The sequence below is a fragment of the Podarcis muralis genome, chromosome 2 (assembly GCF_964188315.1).
Source record: "Podarcis muralis chromosome 2, rPodMur119.hap1.1, whole genome shotgun sequence".
In the NCBI taxonomy this organism is placed as follows: domain Eukaryota; kingdom Metazoa; phylum Chordata; class Lepidosauria; order Squamata; family Lacertidae; genus Podarcis; species Podarcis muralis.
The window spans coordinates 103,566,027-103,583,602 of NC_135656.1; the positions used below are offsets into that span (position 1 = coordinate 103,566,027).

The window sequence follows — 17,576 nt, forward strand, 5'->3', positions numbered from 1 at the left end:
CCCGAGGTACCACTATATACTCCTTGTACTACTCTTCCTTGCCTCTCTTTTGAAGAAACATCTAACAGCAGGAGACATTTAGGTGGCGAACCTTAATTTTAATACACTGCCCTCTTTCCCTCCCATAATAATTGACCATATTCACTTGAACTATTATCCAATTCTTTTATTTGTACAGGCAGAAAAGAAGAGCGTTTGGCTACCCAGCATGGAGCTCTCTCTGGCCAATATATTCTTGAAGATTGTGAGCATCGTTGGATTAATCTCTGCACTGACCCTTGTCACAGTGTACCACCTGCTGCCTAGGGCAAAAATATCCAGGATCATGATATGGTGAGTCTGTCTCTAGGAAGGTATATGGAATGATTTCCATGTCTCAGGTTTAGGTTAGGTTTATGACATTTGCACCTTCTCAGCTAGCAGAAGCTCTGGGATTAACCCCCCACATGGGGTAGATCCACAAGTACATATTTGTAACTAAGTCTGCCTTCAGGGATCCAACTGTGAACTGATGCGAGTAAACTTTTATTGACATTAAATAAGATGGTCGTGTCTTTATTCTTTTAAGAGGGATAAAAGGGAACTTACGAGGAACATACAATCCAATACTGAATTGTATGGTAGTGAGAGGCTTACAAAAGCCTGCAACCAGCTATCTGCTGTGCATGTAAAAGGGAAATGTAAACTCTGCTACATGAAGGAACTTGCTAACGAAAGTTAGGAAGGATATTAATAAACAATATATCTTCTCCTGCCTCCCTGAACGTTCCCACAAAAAAAGTCCCAAATGGATTTACAATGAGGATAAAAGACAAAAATAAAAAATACATCAACATAGAATAGAAACAGCCAATCAACTGCCCAAATGCCCAGGAAAACAATTGGTTTGACGGCTGGGCTGAATTATACCCATTTCGCAGATGGGCAATCCGATGCAAGCAGTAGAGCTGCAGAAATCCTAAAGCCCCTACTTTAATTGGAAGCCACTGCAAAAAACATCCCTCCAGTTGATAATCCATTGTCCGTTCATTTTGCTTCTCTTTCTGCTTTTAGGTACAAACGTCAGAAAAGGGGTGTGGCAGTGAATTATGTTGAGCATGAAGGCTACAGGTTCTGCTACTTCTGCCGAGGGGAACCCGGACTCCAGCCATCTGTGTTGATTCTTCATGGATTGGCTTTCAACAAGGACATATGGTTAAATACAATCAAAGTATGTTTCTGTACTTTTATTCAGGCAACCATGGTTGCCAAATCAAGGCTAGTGCAAGACATATTGTGCTGGGGGGCAGGGGAGTCCTGTGCTTTTCCACAATTGTGATTTGTTTTAGTTGGGCTAGATCATTCCACCCAGTGCATTGTGCTAGAGGACAGGGCTAAAATTAACCCTACGGCTTAATAGGAGCTGTCCACTCCCCTATTTTGCCACTATTTAATGGCCTCCCACTCAGGACTCTGTGCAACGTTTATACACTTATACTGGAGAAACATCAGGGTGTTCTTTGACAACAAAGAACTTCAGCTATTATTGCTTTGATTCCTTGGCATCATCACTGATTTGACATCCTTTCCCAGTTCCTTCCGAAGGACCTCCACCTGGTCTGCCTTGACATGCCTGGTCACGGTGAAACCACATGTCTGCTGAGAGACAGTTACGCGGCGGTTGATCAAGCTAAAAAGATACACCAGGTACGGTCCAGCTGTCCTCAGGTGTGCCTTGAAATCTGGGAAGTGAGAGGTTGTGAGAAGATGGCCTCTTTTGGTATGGTGTGGTGGTGGTGGTGAGGGAGAGATGTTCCCTGACCAAAAATGATATATTGCAGTTGACTGTGGTTACTGAAAAGTAAAGGTAAAGGTAAAGGGACCCCTGACAATTAGGTCCAGTTGCGGACAACTCTGGGGTTGCAGCGCTCATCTCACTTTATTGGCCGACAGAGCCGGCGTACAGCTTCCGGGACATGTGGCCAGCATGACTAAGCCGCTTCTGGCGAACCAGAGCAGCTCACAGAAACGCTGTTTACCTTCCCGCCGGAGCAGTACCTATTTATCTACTTGCACTTTGACGTGCTTTCGAACTGCTAGGTTGGCAGGAGCAGGGACTGAGCAACGGGAGCTCACCCCGTCGCGGGGATTCGAACCGCCGACCTTCTGATCGGCAAGCCCTAGGCTCTGTGGTTTAGACCACAGCGCCACCGACGTCCCTAGGGTACAAACCAGGTCTGTTGAGCAGCTTTGGCTGACAGTGGAGTGGAGTGGGACTGCGTTGATGACCTGGTGTCTTAACCCCCACCCAACTGTCAGTGGCACTTGCCAAGTGGTGAGCTTGGCCACTGTGAGAACAAGATACTGGGCTAGATGGGTCATTTGCCTGATTGCTCTTCTTATGGTCTTCTCCAGAAGTTCTTACAGAGACCTGGGACTTTCTTGGAAAATGTCCCAAAACCAGAACTTCTCAGCAATACAACCTCTCTGCGTTCACGTTTCAGTTTGTTGAGTGCATTGGCCTGAACCAAAAGCCTTTTCACCTGGTTGGCACGTCCATGGGGGGAATGATTGCTGGTGTTTACGCAGCTCAGTATCCATCTGAGGTATCCGGCTTGTCCCTCCTTTGCCCACTTGGTGAGTATTTAGATTTTCAAGGGAGATCTGAAGCCGGTTAACTCTGAATAAAGAAGACATGATAATATGTCTGAGAATAACAAGGGAGAAGGGGGTTGTTACTATGGGTTGTAGCCAATACTAGTCCTTCTCAAAACAGATTCATTGAAATAAATGAACTCAGGACTCCCAAATTCAGTGGGTCTGCTCTGACTAGGATCTAACCCCTGTAGTGCTAAGCTACCATTCTGTAGCATGTTCCAGAACGTGAATGAACAGGGATGATGGCAGATCCATGATTACAAACACCTTGGACAGGCCACCTTTCTGTCCTCACATACCCTCGCTTAGTCCCAGCATGTGCATAACCTCCTCAGCCGTCAATCATGCCAACACAACCCTGACAAGCAGCAGGTCGGAATCCCATATTTTGGAACTGGTTTGCCGCTATATTCCTTCTCTCAGCTGTGCACTCTCTGCCACCTCTTAGGGCTGCGATATCCGGACGATAATAACAACGCCTTCAAGCGCCTGAGGGAGCAATCGATTAAGTCGCATGATGTCTTCAAACTTGGCTTATATCATCCCAGCACAAAAAACATGCAGGTGAAGAAGGCAGCTCTCCAAAGATGGCAGTCCTCTGGCCCAGGGATGTTGCTTAAAAGAATTCAGCTAATTTTGACTCATGGTAGACCAGATGTGGTGAACCTTTGGCCTTCCAGATGTTACTGAACTACAGCTGCCCTCATTCCTGTTCATTCAGTGTGCTTCTTGAGGCTGATGGGAGCTGTAGTTCGGCAACACCCGGAGGGCCAAAGCTTCATTATGTCTATCCTTGACCCACTGAAGTTAATAGCCACGACTAACTTAGGTCCATTAATTTCAATGGGTCTCCTTTGAATAAAACTTAGTTGAGTACAACCCCAAATGCTTACATTTGCTATATGCTCTTGAAATATAGAAATAATGCAGCCCATCCCTTCAGGGCTTGCGATCTGAAGAAACAGAGGGCACATGAGGGAATCACTGCCACTGAGGCCCTGGCTGAAGAGGATGGGAATGGCTTAGAGGCTCAGGGGAAAGAGACTGGGGTAGGGAGATGCTGTACTGCAGCCCCAAGCAGCTGTGCCTGAAGGAACCACTTTATATGAACCAAAACAAGGAGATACTGATTATCACCCCTCCCTTTGCCTATGTCATGGGTAGGCAAACTAAGGCCTGGGGGCCGGATTCGGCCCAATCGCCTTCTAAATCCAGCCCACGGACAGTCCGGGAATCAGCGTGTTTTTACATGAGTGGAATGTGCCCTTTTATTTAAAATGCATCTCTGGGTTATTTGTGGGGCATAGGAATTCGTTAATTTTATTATTTTTTTCAAAATATAGGCTGGCCCCCCACAAGGTCTGAGAGACAGTGGACCAGCCTCCTGCTGAAAAAGTTTGCTGACCCCTGGCCTACATTGATGGAAGTGCTACGTCCTGTTGCGTGATGGGGTCCTAACTGCCTTGCACTTCCTGTGAATGACTCACCTCTTTTCCCCCTCTCCTTAGCTGCTAAAGGGATATGTTGCCGACTGGAGACAACAGAATGCCTTTTTGGTAAAATGTAAGTACGATAGCAATAATATTACTGTTGTTCTTGTTGTTTATTACCTGCCCTTCACGTTCTGAGGCTCCAGGGCAGGGTAGAGCATGAGACTCTTAAATCTGAGAGTCGTGGGTTCAAGTCTCACATTGGGCAAAATATTCCTGCATTGCAGGGGGTTGGACTAGATCAGGGGTCTGCAACCTTTAAGACAAAAAGAGCCACTTGGACCCGTTTCCAAAGAAAACAACAACTAGGAGCCGCAAAACCATTGCGACATTTAAAACAAATATATCTCCGGAGCCGCAATCTGACAGCGGGCGGGAAGGTGACGTCGGGACGGTGCGTGACTAACGCACGCACCGCCCCCATGCGATGTCACAGCCAGTACAGCGCCCACCACAGTGGGGAGTGTCGGGGCGCACAATGCGCCTCCTCCCCTCGCTAGTATCCGCCCCGGAGCCGCGGCAAAGGTGTAAAAGAGCCACATGCGGCTCCGGAGCCGCGGGTTGCAGACCCCTGGACTAGATGATCCTCGTGATCCCTTCCAACTCTATGATTCTAATTCAAAACACAACAGCAAAAACAGTTTAGGGACTACTTAAATTCACAAGCAGGGTGGGCCCTAAAAATATACATTTCAAGTTTCAAAGGCTATGGTAAAAGCATGTGTCTTCAGCAACTGCCAAAATCTGTCTAGTGAACCCATTTGAAATGCACCATTAGGAATGATGCCTTCCTGAAAAATCTTCACTCTACCTTTTTGGTTTTTGTTCTAAAGGTTTTTTAGATCTTTCCAACCCAAAATCCGAGTACAGCCTTCATGACAATATGAGCAATATTAGCGCTCCCACACAGGTCCTTTGGGGAAAGGATGACCAGGTAAATGCTTTATATTCACGTGGCTTCTATAGCTATAATTGTAACAAAACAAAAAAATCCATAGTTTGGATTCCATAGTAGGGCTTGCCTACCTATGAGGCAAGTTGAGGCAATTGCCTCAGGCGGCAGGATCCACAGGGGCAGCAGATTGGAGGCATTGCTGGTCTCCTCCCATCCCTAGGGAGAAAATGGTGTGGGCTGCCCTCTGTGGTCTCCTGGGCTCTGCACCCATTACTTAAACCGTCACATGCTGTTGTCTGTGCACGTGCAAGTGATGTCCAAAATGTACACACTAAATTGCAGTGAGGAAGCCAACAATACTGACTCTTTTCTTGAAATTAAAACAATGTCCAAAATATTCAAAAAAAAGTTTACTTGCAGCACATATGGCTAAAGAGGAATATATGCAAAGTATTTACATTCACCTGCTTATCCAAGCATGGGCTTATTTTTTCTAAGCTGAAGATTGCAGCTTCTTCCTTAAACATTCAAACAAGCTGTGTCTTCCTCTCTTTCCAGCGCTTGCACGCAGCCTTTTGCACACTGCCCAACTAAGCCATGCAGTTCCTCCTGAGAGGTTTCCGCTTTCCCCTCCCAGCAAACTTCTCTTTACTGCTTCTTTGGGAGAACATCAACTTCTCTGTCACATGCATTCACACAGAAGCATTGGCACCGCTCTCCTCTATTGCATTTGGACAGTTATCTAAGGCTGTCTCTTCTTCGGTACTCATGGAGATGCAGCCATTACACTCAAGTCCCGTCCCCCCGTCCCCCAAAACAAAATGGAGAATGTAATAAGATACCTCCCGTGTGACCAGAGTTAACCAATCACACGAGAGTTACTGGGGAACATTCCAGAATTAAACACACAACAAAACACACATTTAAGCATTCCCAATTAAATCACTATACTTAACAAGCTTAACTCTTTCTTACATTTTCAAATTGGATGGAAGCTGGTTTGAGGGGAAACAGCAGTGTATCTCAAGAAAGTGAAGGGCACAGATAGATTGTGCTGAGCGCTACATGTAGTTTTTTTGTTGTTTCGAAAAAGAAAGCGGCTTACAGCAATAAAATATGCAGACAACAAAACTGAATCCACAAAATGCATTAAGCAACTGTAGCCTTATGAGGCTTTGCCCTCGGGTGGGAAAAAATATTGCACCTGGGAAAGGGAGTGGGAGTCAAACAGACAATCAAGGAATAGTTTCGGAGAAAAAGCTTTATTTCTACCATCCATGAACTGGTAGAAGGAGCAAGTGTGATAGATTCACAAACAAGCACGGATTCACAGAGCATATATTCCCCTTCCAGTTCCCTCCCCTTTCTCCTCCTCCTCCGGAGTCCTGCCCCATGATGTGTTTCCTGAGCATGAGCAGAAAGCTCCTGTCTTGGGACTATTGGGACTCTTGCCAGGAAAAGGGGATGAGCGAGGAGCCTTGGGTTCAACATGTCCAAGATGTTGCAACTGAATGAGATAAAAGTCAGTTCTCAGGCTTGCTTTGAACAGCGCCTATTAATTAGCTTTTTGAAGCCTTCTTGTGCTGATAAAAGAATAACATTTTGCCTTTGCAACAGCATCTTGTGAGAATCCACAGAAAAGCTGTAGCTGTGGATTTTTAGGAGAGAAAAAGGGAATTTTGGACAGTTTTGAGGCCTGGGGTGATTATTGGGGGGGGGGGGTTTGACTTCGGGCCTAAGTGGGGTCACCTGTCCTCACCTTCACAACTACCAAAAACAGCAAGGTTATAAAATCCAACCAGTTTTAAAATTTAACAACAGGAGGAATTCCATGTTGCATTATGGCAATTGTGATGTCAGTGCAAGCATTTCAGCTTGTCAGACTGAACGATTCCCACTCTCCTCCTCCTTCATGCTGCTATGGGGGTTCTCCTGGGGGGGTTGGGGCACAAGGGGAGGGGGGCGGAAGCCCTGTTGCTCTAACAGAAGCATTTGCAGGGGCTTCCACTAGTTAATAGGACTCATTGATTGACTCCTGCCCCAAACAGCAGCTCATAACCCAACTCTTGCAAAAAAAAAAAGAAGTCAAAGCACTTTGTGAGATGTGAATAGCAATGGGAGGAAAAACACCGATTCTTTGTTGTTCAGGTGGCTGACTCGTCTGGCGCAGAAATTTTAGCCCACGCCATTCCCAACTCCCAGGTGCATATGCTGGAGAGATGTGGACACATCATAGCATTTGAGAGGCCCAGGAAATCTGCAAAGCTCCTCTTGGAATTCTACAATTCAGTTTGCGACAAAGCGGAGAATAAGAAGTTGGCATAAACCTCACTCAGGAGTTAAGACGCTGATGCGTTCCAAGCGACTTTCTACTCTGGAAAGGAAAATATGGATCTGATATCCAGGATGTCTGTGATGGTTTCCTTCACTGGTCATTAAAAAAGAAGACGCTGGTCTCTGCCCCCTGCCCAAAAAATAAAGTTTGGTGTACAGTAGTACCTCGGGTTAAGAACTTAATTTGTTCTGGAGGTCCGTTCTTAACCTGAAACTGTTGTTATCCTGAAGCACCACTTTAGATAATGGGGCCTGCCGCTGCGCCGCCGCAGCACAATTTCTGTTCTCATCCTGAAGCAAAGTTCAGGATGGCTTAGCGGAGTCTGTAACCTGAAGCGTATGTAACCTGAAGCGTATGTAACCCGAGGTACCACTGTAATTTGTTTATTTACTTACCTTACTGTCAAGCTGTCTCCTTTACGTCTACAAATTTTCATACTGGTGAAATGACCTATGGGCACAGAATGCAAAAAATATTAAAATTGTGGCATTTTTTGCAGTAGATGACTACTTTAATCATTGGAACAGAAGTGGGGAACCTGAAGACCAGGACACTCTATCTGGCGCAGCCCCAGACCAGAGCCCTCACTTGTCCTCCCTCCATCATGCCTTCTATAGTGGTCAGGTGGGATTACTATGAGGAATTATGAAATATGGAGCAAGCCATTGTGTCAGCAATGAAAGCATTGCGTTGACTGGGTTTGATTCATTGACAATAATTTCTGATCAAATCCCACAAGCCTCTGCATCTCTGCCATTTGCTTTCTCTACACCTGACAGGCACACATAAGCATTCTAAAACACAGGCCAGTTGCTTCATCAGGCATCCTCAGTACATAAAGAAAGTAGGTTACTTTGATGTAGTTTAATCTTTAGATAGATCTTAAGGGCCAGGAAGAGAGTTCACAAGGAGATGGTGAATACTGCCATCCTGCCTCTCCTGTTTATGACCTCTGGGGTTTTGCTGAATGCATTCCTCCTTTTTAGTCCTGTTTTATTTACCCCAGAACATATGCATGCTCAAGTAGGAAATAGTTTCTTTGTCATTAAAAGAATTTCTTCTGATCTGACTTTGTCCCACATGGCGGTTTTGAAATGCTCAGAGGAAATCTGATTGGTTCTTACGAACACTATGTAAAAAGTTCTTTTGTGAATAAAACGACCTGGGCCAAGGGGTGGACAGAATTATTATTATTGGCACCTCCTCCCAGAGTCTTGCTGGTCAAGCCTCGTGTGTATTTTTTTAATCAGAGTCCAATCCTTCCTTGCTTTGGGAATGCTACACCTTCCTAAAGTTCTTGTTCAACATAGAATTGTAGAGTTGGAAGAGACCCTGAACATCATCTAGTCCAACCCTCTGCAATGCAGGAACATGCAGCTGTCCCATACAGGAATTGAACCTGCAACCTTGGCGTTATCAGGATGTCAATCGGGCCTTGGGGCTGTCGTCCTCCATTCAGCAACCCAGCATTGGCTTCCTTCCTTTTCCACAATAAATGTCACAGAATGTATTTTTATTCCACCTTTTATTCCACAAGAATATCTGTGGAGAGGATACTAGTAATTGATAATACATAAATAAATGTATTGCTTGTGTACTATGTACTCCATATGAAACTTAGTAAGAATGTTGTGCTTGTATTGAAATGAAAAAAATTTACAAATTATTGGGGTTAAATGTGGAGCTGCCCTGAAAAAGGTGCTTGCAGACACAACAACTTGTATTGTGGCCTCAAAGCAACCCTGAGAGCTCTCCAAGGTGCTCTGGATTCCTACCTTGAATTCGACTTAGACCATGGGTAGGCAAAGTAAGGTCCGGGGGCTGGATCCGGCCCAATCGCCTTCTCAATCCGGACCACGGACGGTCTGGGAATCAGCATGTTTTTACATGAGTAGAATGTGTCCTTTTATTTAAAACACATCTCTGGGTTATTTGTGGGAAATAGGAATTCGTTCATTATTCATGTAACTTGTAGAGCTGGTGTTCGCTGAGGTCAGCCAAAAGAAGAAAACCATTTCATACGCACCAACATTTATCCAATGAAAATAAAGACGTCCTATTCCATAATAGTAATTCTACTATTTATACCTCACCCATCTGACTGAGTTGCCCCAGCCACTCTGGGCAGCTTCCAACATATATAAAGACATATATAAACTTCCCTGTATGGGGCTGCCTTCAGATGGCTCTATACCTGCCAACATTTCTCTGATGAAAATAAGGAGAGCCTACCATACCTTCCGATGTTTCTCTGATGAAAATAGGGATGTCCTAGGGAAAAACGGGACATTCCAGTATCAAATCAGCAACCAGGAGCCAGTGTGGTGTAGTGGTTAAGAGCGGTGGACTCATAATCTGATGAACCGGGTTCGCTTCCCCGCTCCTCCACCTGCAGCTGCTGGGTGACCTTGGGCCTAGTCATACTTCAGAGCCCCACTCACCTCACAGAGTGTTTGTTGTGGGGGAGGAAGGGAAAGGAGAATGTTAGCCGCTTGGAGACTCCTTCGGGTGGTGATAAAGCAGGATATCAAATCCAAACTCTTCTTCTGTAAATCCAGGACTGTCCCTGGAAAATAGGGACACTTGGGAGAGTCTGCTATTTGTTTGAACAGGATGCTGTGAGCCTGGCAGCATTTTCAAAAGTGTGCTGTTGCCAAGTAAATAAAACAGAAATAAAGTAAAATCCCCCCGCCCCACGGTAGCATTACTAAAAGTATGCAAGGAGGACTTTGTGCTGAAGCTAAAGCTTTCACAGGACGCAGGTGGTGCTGTGGGTTAAACCAGAGCCTAGGACTTGCCGATCAGAAGGTCGGCAGTTCGAATCCCCACGACGGGGTGAGCTCCCGTTGCTCAGTCCCTGCTCCTGCCAACCTAGCAGTTCAAAAGCACGTCAGAGTGCAAGTAGATAAATAGGTACCACTCCGGCGGGAAGGTAAACGGCGTTTCCGTGAGCTGCTCTGGTTCGCCAGAAGCGGCTTAGTCATGCTGGCCACATGACCCAGAAGCTGTATGCCGGCTCCCTCGGCCAATAAAGCAAGATGAGCGCCACAACCCCAGAGTTGGTCACGACTGGACCTAATGGTCAGAGGTCCCTTTACCTTTACCTTTAAAGCTTTCACCTCGGCCGCAGTAGTGAGGCAGACAATTACAATTCTAGGGGGAGAGTTTCACAAATGGGACACCATGACTGAGAAGGCCTTTCCCCACATCACACCACACAGCAAACTGCACCAATGGGAAGGACTGTGAGGAGGGCATCCTCAACAGTTCTTAAAGCCCAGGTTGGCAGATACCAAGAGACGGTGTGGCTTGCCCTCCTAGGTGGGTCATAAGGAAAGGGTTAAATGAGTGTGAAGTGATTGGCCAGTGGGAACCCAAGGGGAGGGGTTAGAGTTGGAGTTGTTTGGAAGTCAGTTGGGAGTTGGAGAAGGAAGAGGGAGGATAAGTCTGTGGGTTGGTCGAGTTGTGTTGTGAGAGAGTGAGAGAAACTGATAGGAGGAGTCAGATAGACAGTTGGGATAATCAGTTAGCAGTTATTAGGAAAGGTATAAGCCGGTATAGAAACTAAGATTAAGAAACTGACAAGAAAAATTATCTGAAACCATAAACTTGTTAAGGCTTATAAAATAAACTTGCTTATTTGATTTAATGTTAACAACTGTCTGGACTCTGTGTATGCCTGAGAGAAACGGGTTGGTGACAGCGGGAAAGCAATCACAGTGGTGGCACAGGGATCAATAGACCGTCAAACGTCCGGGGACCCTGTGTGATCGCCACAGACGGGCCCATTCAAGCTATTTGGATCTATGTCCTCTGGGGATATATATGGTAATACCTGGACCTTGAATTGGACATTTAGTTGTGTTCAACTCTTCGTGACCCCATGGACCAGAGCACACCAGGCACTCCTGTCTTCCACTGTCTCCCGCAGTTTGGTCAAACTCATGCTGGTAGCTTCGAGAACACTATCCAACCATCTCGTCCTCTGCCGTCCCCTTCTCCTTGTGCCTTCCATCTTTCCCAACATCAGGGTCTTTTCCAGGGAGTCTTCTCTTCTCATGAGGTGGCCAAAGTATTGGAGTCTCAGCTTCAGGATCTGTCCTTCCAGTGAGCACTCAGGGCTGATTTCCTTAAAAATGGAGAGGTTTGATCTTCTTGCAGTCCATGGGACTCTCAAGAGTCTCCTCCAGGATTCAGAATGCAGCAGTCTGATTGGTCCTAGAACAACAGGATTCAGAAAGCTATAGTCTGATTGGTCCACAGGAGCCACCCAATCCAGCTCCAGGTGGAAGTGAATCCACCACCTGATTGGCCTACAGGAGAATCCCGGAATTAGCCAATCACGTGAGGCCCATTGTGTAAATAATGTATATAAAGCAGACATTCTGGGGGAACTCCCATTCCTCCTCACCACCATGAGCTGAATAAAGAGCATAAAATCCACTCTCGACTCCGAGTATATTTCATTAACCTTAATATTACATGCCCTGTCCTCTTCCCCTTTCATCATAACACTTGGCTTTAGTCCTTTTTATCTTTGATGATGATGATGATGATGATGATGATTACTTTTCAGGTAGAAGAGAAACTTTATATCACAAACATGGATTTTTCTCTGATCAAGATATTCTTGATAGTCATAGGTTTCATTGTGGGGATCTTATTGACGGCTTTTCTCACAATATACTTCCGATGGCCTTCACTATTGATCAAGATAGCGATATGGTAAGTATATTTCTTGGAAAATGTACAGAATGATATGCATGCCTTGCCCAATTAGGTCAGCGGTAGGGAGCCTCTGGCCCTCCAGGTGTTGCAGAACTACAGATCCCGTAATCCCTGTCCATTGGCCATGTTTCCTAGAGCTGGTAGGAGTTGTAGTCCAGCGCCAACTGGAGGCCCAAAGGTACCGCATTCCTCAACTATGTGGTGTCTCAACATAGTAATGTTGCAAGATCAGAATCTATAAAGCCAGATTACAGAAAGTGGGCATTCCCCTGATCGGTACCAGGAGGGGAGACCACACAGAGATGTGTGTAGTTCTGAGCATCTTCAAGAAAGTGTTTGCAAACACATGGGGGGGGGACCAGCTACAGATTGCAAACAGCAAGAGCAAAGCATATCCAACAGATCTGCAACCAACTACCACTTCTAAGAAGGCTTCAGCTGGGCAGTTTGGAAAGGGCAGCAAGCAGGGAAAGGAGAATGGTAGCCGCTTTGAGACTCCTTCAGGTAGTGATAAAGCAGGATATCAAATCCAAACTCTTTTTCCCTTCCTCCCCCACAACAAACACTCTGTGAGGTGAGTGGGGCTGAGAGACTTCAAAGAAGTGTGACTGGCCCAAGGTTACCCAGCAGCTGCATGTGGAGGAGCGGGGAAGCGAACCCAATTCACCAGATTACGAGTCTATCGCTCTTAACCACTACACCACACTGGCTCTCATCACCTCCACTGGTCCCATCACCTCCTGGCAAATCAAAGGGGAAGAAATGGAGGCAGTGAGAGATCTTACTTTCTTGGGCTCCATGATCACTGCAGGTGGTGACAGCAGTCACGAAATTAAAGGAAGCCTGCTTCTTGGGAGAAAAGCAATGACAAACCGAGACAGCATCTTAAAAAGCAGAGACATCACCTTGCCGACAAAGGTCCGTCTAGTTAAAGCTATGGTTTTCCCAGCAGTGATGAATGGAAGTGAGAGCTGGACCATAAAGGCTGATCATCGAAGCATTGATGCTTTTGAATTATGGTGCTGGAGGAGACTCTTGAGTGTCCCATGGACTGCAAGATCAAACCTATCCATTCTTTTTGTAAGAATAATTTTTTATTAACCGACCAATCACATCAAATCAAACCAAATTACATAAATTCCAAATTACACAGCCGAGTTTTAAATTTTTGTTGTGGGTACCCATATTTCAAGTTCTGAAGGGGATCCAATCAACTTCTTGCTTCTTACTGCTGTTTTAATGTCCACAAATCTAACCTTATGATGTTCACAGTACTATCCAGTCCTTTCTTCTTGTTTTTCCACATCTCTTGTTGTTATTTTCATATATTTTTCCTTTCTCTTTGTGACCTCTGATAGTCTGCACAAGCTGGTTAGACAGTTTGTAATCCTGCGTGGATATTATTATTTTTTATCCAGTAGCCATATCCAGACGTTTTCCATGTAACATCACTTCCATACATCAAAACAGTCTTAGCGTCATTAATCTTCACCAATCTGCCTCCTTTCTCAAAACCTCTGAGGAGATTCACCAGGGATGCAGTCTGAAAACAAGTCCGTTCCTTCTCTCGGCTATAAATCCTTTGGCAAGATGGCGACTCCGAATTTATTGCTGCGTCATTCCAAAAGCTCTTATTGCTTCTCAATCTCCATAAAGCATACTTTTGGTTAAAGTTTATCTCCACACAGACCTTAATCATCCTGCTTGGGTCAGTTCAACCGACGATTCTAATGAGGAGGGATTCTTGTAAATCACATAGAAGGAAAGTAAAAAAGGTCCCCCCCCCCATTCAGTCCCGTTGTCAACATACCCAGCCTTTGGTGTGTCTTCATCGTAAAATATTCCTGTTTCTCCAACCCGTCGTCTTCTTTCGCAGAGGTCACTTAAATTAGCAGACTTCACTCCCCTTCTTCACTTGAAATATGTGCATTTGCTTCTTTTGTAATTAATTATTCCAAATTGCTGCAGCTAGCGCGCGATCAGAGACAGCGTCCAGGAGAGCCGAGGTCCACACGGGGGCATTCTGCCTAGGGCCCTCACCCCCTTCTTTCAAATTTGGGGGTGATTTATGGGCACAGCAGGCAAGGACAGTGTTCCCTATTTCCTTGGGGCAACAAGGGAGGCTGCCTACTCCCATAACAGCCTCTTAATTACTCCGTGTGGGTCAGAGAGATGGTATTGTTGGCCATCTTCCAATGCGCCCCCTAGTGGCCCCCAAACCTATCCATTCTTAAGGAAATCAGCCCTGAGTGCTCACTGGAAGGACAGATCCTGAAGCCGAGGCTCCAATACCTTGGCCACTGCATGAGAAGAGAAGACTCCCTGGAAAAGACCCTGATGTTGGGAAAGATGGAGGGTACAAGGAGAAGGGGACGACAGAGGACGAGGTGGTTGGACGGTGTTCTCAAAGCTACCAGCATGAGTTTGACCAAACTGTGGGAGGCAGTGGAAGACAGGAGTGCCTGGAATGCTCTGGTCCATGGGGTCACAAGGAGTCGGACACAACTAAACAACAACAGAAACAACAACCACAGGAAAGTCCTGCTCTTGTGTTGCTGTCTTCTAGAGGCTTCTGGTGGAGGAGGCAGACGAAGAAGGACCTCAAATGATGATTGCAGGGTTCAGGTTGCTTCATATGGAGAGAGGCAGTCCAAACAAAATCTACAGTAGCATACCAAAAAAAGGGCATAAAATGCCCTGAAGCAAAACAATCACAGCAGGAATCACAACACAGGATGGCAGGAAGATAATCTTTCCCAAATGATTGAAGGATCAAATTGCACCCAGAACATTTTGTGGCAGCTTACACAGATGATCTATGATCTATAAAGGGGCCCTTTATATGTCCAGCTGTCTTTTGTCAACAACAAATTGTCTGTTTTTTTGTGTTGAATATATGCTATATGGTAATTTATGGACCTAATAGGTCTATACACAATGCAAAACACTGTTGCTGTATGTAGGTTTTATTTTATTTGTTTTTTAACTTATATTTTGGAAATGTACATCCAGGTGTTTTTTTCCTTTAATTTTTTTGGGGGCCCCCAAGAGAGTGGGGCCCTAAGCTATAGCTTGTTTAGCTTATACACAAATCCGGCACTGGCTGAGGGCAGCATGCAGGCTGCAACGTCTGTCTTAAAGTGAAGATACGGATCTGGCAATGATAAATGACCTATACAGTGGTGCCTCGCAAGACGAAATTAATTTGTTCCGCGAGTTTTGTCGTCTTGCAATTTTTTTCGTCTTGCGAAGCACGGTGTCGGGAAAGTTTTGGAAAAGCTTCAAAAATCACCAAAGTCTTTAAAAAACTCAAAAAAGGCTACCACACCGCGTTCTATGAGTTGCTCCTCGAAGTCAAGTCGCAACTGTATTAACGGTGTTAAGAAAAAGGAAACAAACTTGCAAGACGTTTCCGTCTTGCGAAGCAAGCCCATAAGGAAAATCGTCTTGCGAAGCAGCTCAAAAAACAAAAAACCCTTTCATCTAGCGAGTTTTTTGTCTTGCGAGACATTCGTCTTGCGAGGTAAGGTAAAGGTAAAGGTACCCCTGCCCTTACGGGCCAGTCTTGACAGACTCTAGGATTGTGCGCCCATCTCACTTAAGAGGCCGGGGGCCAGCGCTGTCCGGAGACACTTCCGGGTCACATGGCCAGAGTGACGAAGCTGCTCTGGCGAGCCAGAGCCGCACACGGAACGCCGTTTACCTTCCCGCCAGTAAGCGGTCCCTATTTATCTACTTGCACCCGGGGGTGCTTTCGAACTGCTAGGTTGGCAGGCGCTGGGACCGAGCAACGGGAGCGCACCCCGCCGCGGGGATTCGAACCGCCGACCTTTCGATCGGCAAGCCCTAGGCGCTGAGGCTTTTACCCACAGCGCCACCCGCGTCCCTGTACCACTGTACAAAACCATTGTGTTGATTCCCTGCAAAACAACCTTCCTGTGCATTATCTCCTTTATCTTCCTCTCTCTTTACTTGTGGGTTCAAACGCTGGCAGACCGGGGTGAAGGTAAAATATGCCACCTTCAAGGACTACCGGTTCTGTTACTTCTGCCGTGGGAAGCCTGGACCCCAACCAGTCATGCTGATGCTTCATGGGTTCTCCATCAGCAAAGACATGTGGTTAGGCACAGTTGAAGTATGTTCCCATTTTGCTGTTCAGGGCCTGGGACCTTCTCCTCCTCTTCCTCCTCCTCCTCCTCCTCTTATTTATACCATGCCCATGTGGCTGGTTTTCCCCAGCCACTCTGGGTGGCTTACAGTAAATAAAAAAATTGTAAAACATTAGATATTAAAAATTTCCTGATACAGGGCTTCCTTCAGATGTTTTCTAAAAGTCAGATAGTTGTCTATTTCCTTGATATCTGATGGGAGGGCATTCCACGGGGCGGGCGCCACTACCGAGAAGGCCCTCTGCCTGTTTCCCTGTAACCTCACTTCTCACAATGAGGGAACCGCCAGAAGGCCCTCGGAGCTGGACTTCAGTGTCCGGGCCAAACGATGGGGGTGGAGACACTCCTTCAGGCATATTAGACCAAAGGTGTTTAGGGCTTTAAAGGTCAGCACCAACACTTTGAATTGTGCTCGGAAACGTACTGGGAGCCAATGTAGGTCTTTCAGGACTGGTGTTATATGGTCTCGGCAGCCACTCCCAGTCACCAGTCTAGCTGCTGCAGACCAGGGCTTCAGGATCCTGCCCAACTAAAGGAGGCCACGATGCCACCCTTCAAATTAAGGGTCAATAGCCTAGGTAAAGAGAAAAGACAGTGCAGAAGTGATTTCCAGTATATGGTGAGAGAAATGCTCGGAACCAGCCCTTACACGAGAACCTGTGCGGTTCTCTTCCTTGCTGTCTGCAAACATGTGAAAACGCAGCCCTCTCACATGAGCAGTTTTCAAGACAAAGGCTCCCCAGGTGTTATCCTGTTTTAAATTCTCACTTATCAAGGCAAATTGCTTCGATGGTTTAGTTTCTTTCCTGGTTCCATCTTTCCACAGCTCTTTCCCAAGGATCTCCACTGCATCTGCCTTGACATGCCTGGCCATGGCGAAAGCACTCACTTGCAGGGAGAGGAGAGCTACACAGCAGCTGCTCAGGTGGAAAGGGTACACCAGGTAAGTCTTTGCCCTTAGCTGTCCACAGGTGCACAGCCCCTTGAAGGCTGGCAAGTGAGAGGTTCTGGTTAAAATGCCTGTCTTCTTTTTATTTGCTGGAGGGGAAACCTGTTTCTGCATCACTGTAGTGTCAAAATTAAGATTACTGCTGCCAAATTAACTTTCATCTGTTGGTGAAACCACTTACATGCACTATTCATTGCAGCTTTGCCACTTTAACTCACCAGTTGGTTGATTCCCCCCCCCCCCCCCGAGAGAAACCAGTAGGGCGCGATCTGGCTCTGGGCCCTGATGGTCTACCTGAACCAGGGGTCAGCAAAGTTTTTGTGGCTTGGGCCGGTTCACAGTCTTGCAGACGCCGCGGTGGGCTGGAGGGTGT

At 46.2% G+C, this 17,576-nt stretch overlaps 1 protein-coding gene across 2 annotated transcripts; it reads left to right on the plus strand.

The window, feature by feature from the left end:
* The first annotated feature begins 184 nt into the window (after positions 1-184).
* LOC114591895 (monoacylglycerol lipase ABHD6-like) lies at positions 185-17,393 on the plus strand. Of its 2 annotated transcripts, XM_028719612.2 has the most exons (8): positions 185-333; positions 1,054-1,210; positions 1,573-1,686; positions 2,484-2,616; positions 3,086-3,201; positions 4,146-4,200; positions 4,961-5,061; positions 7,171-7,853. In XM_028719612.2, the coding sequence occupies exons 1-8, from the start codon at positions 209-211 to the stop codon at positions 7,345-7,347; spliced, it is 978 nt and encodes a 325-aa protein (XP_028575445.2). In that variant the 5' UTR covers positions 185-208; the 3' UTR covers positions 7,348-7,853. The 2 variants fall into 2 exon arrangements, 1 of the variants encoding a protein (XP_028575445.2); XR_013392014.1 differs by lacking the exons at positions 185-333; positions 1,054-1,210; positions 1,573-1,686; ... (1 more) ...; positions 3,086-3,201; positions 7,171-7,853 and adding an exon at positions 17,081-17,393 and having other exon boundaries at positions 4,012-4,200.
* Positions 17,394-17,576: the final 183 nt, after the last annotated feature.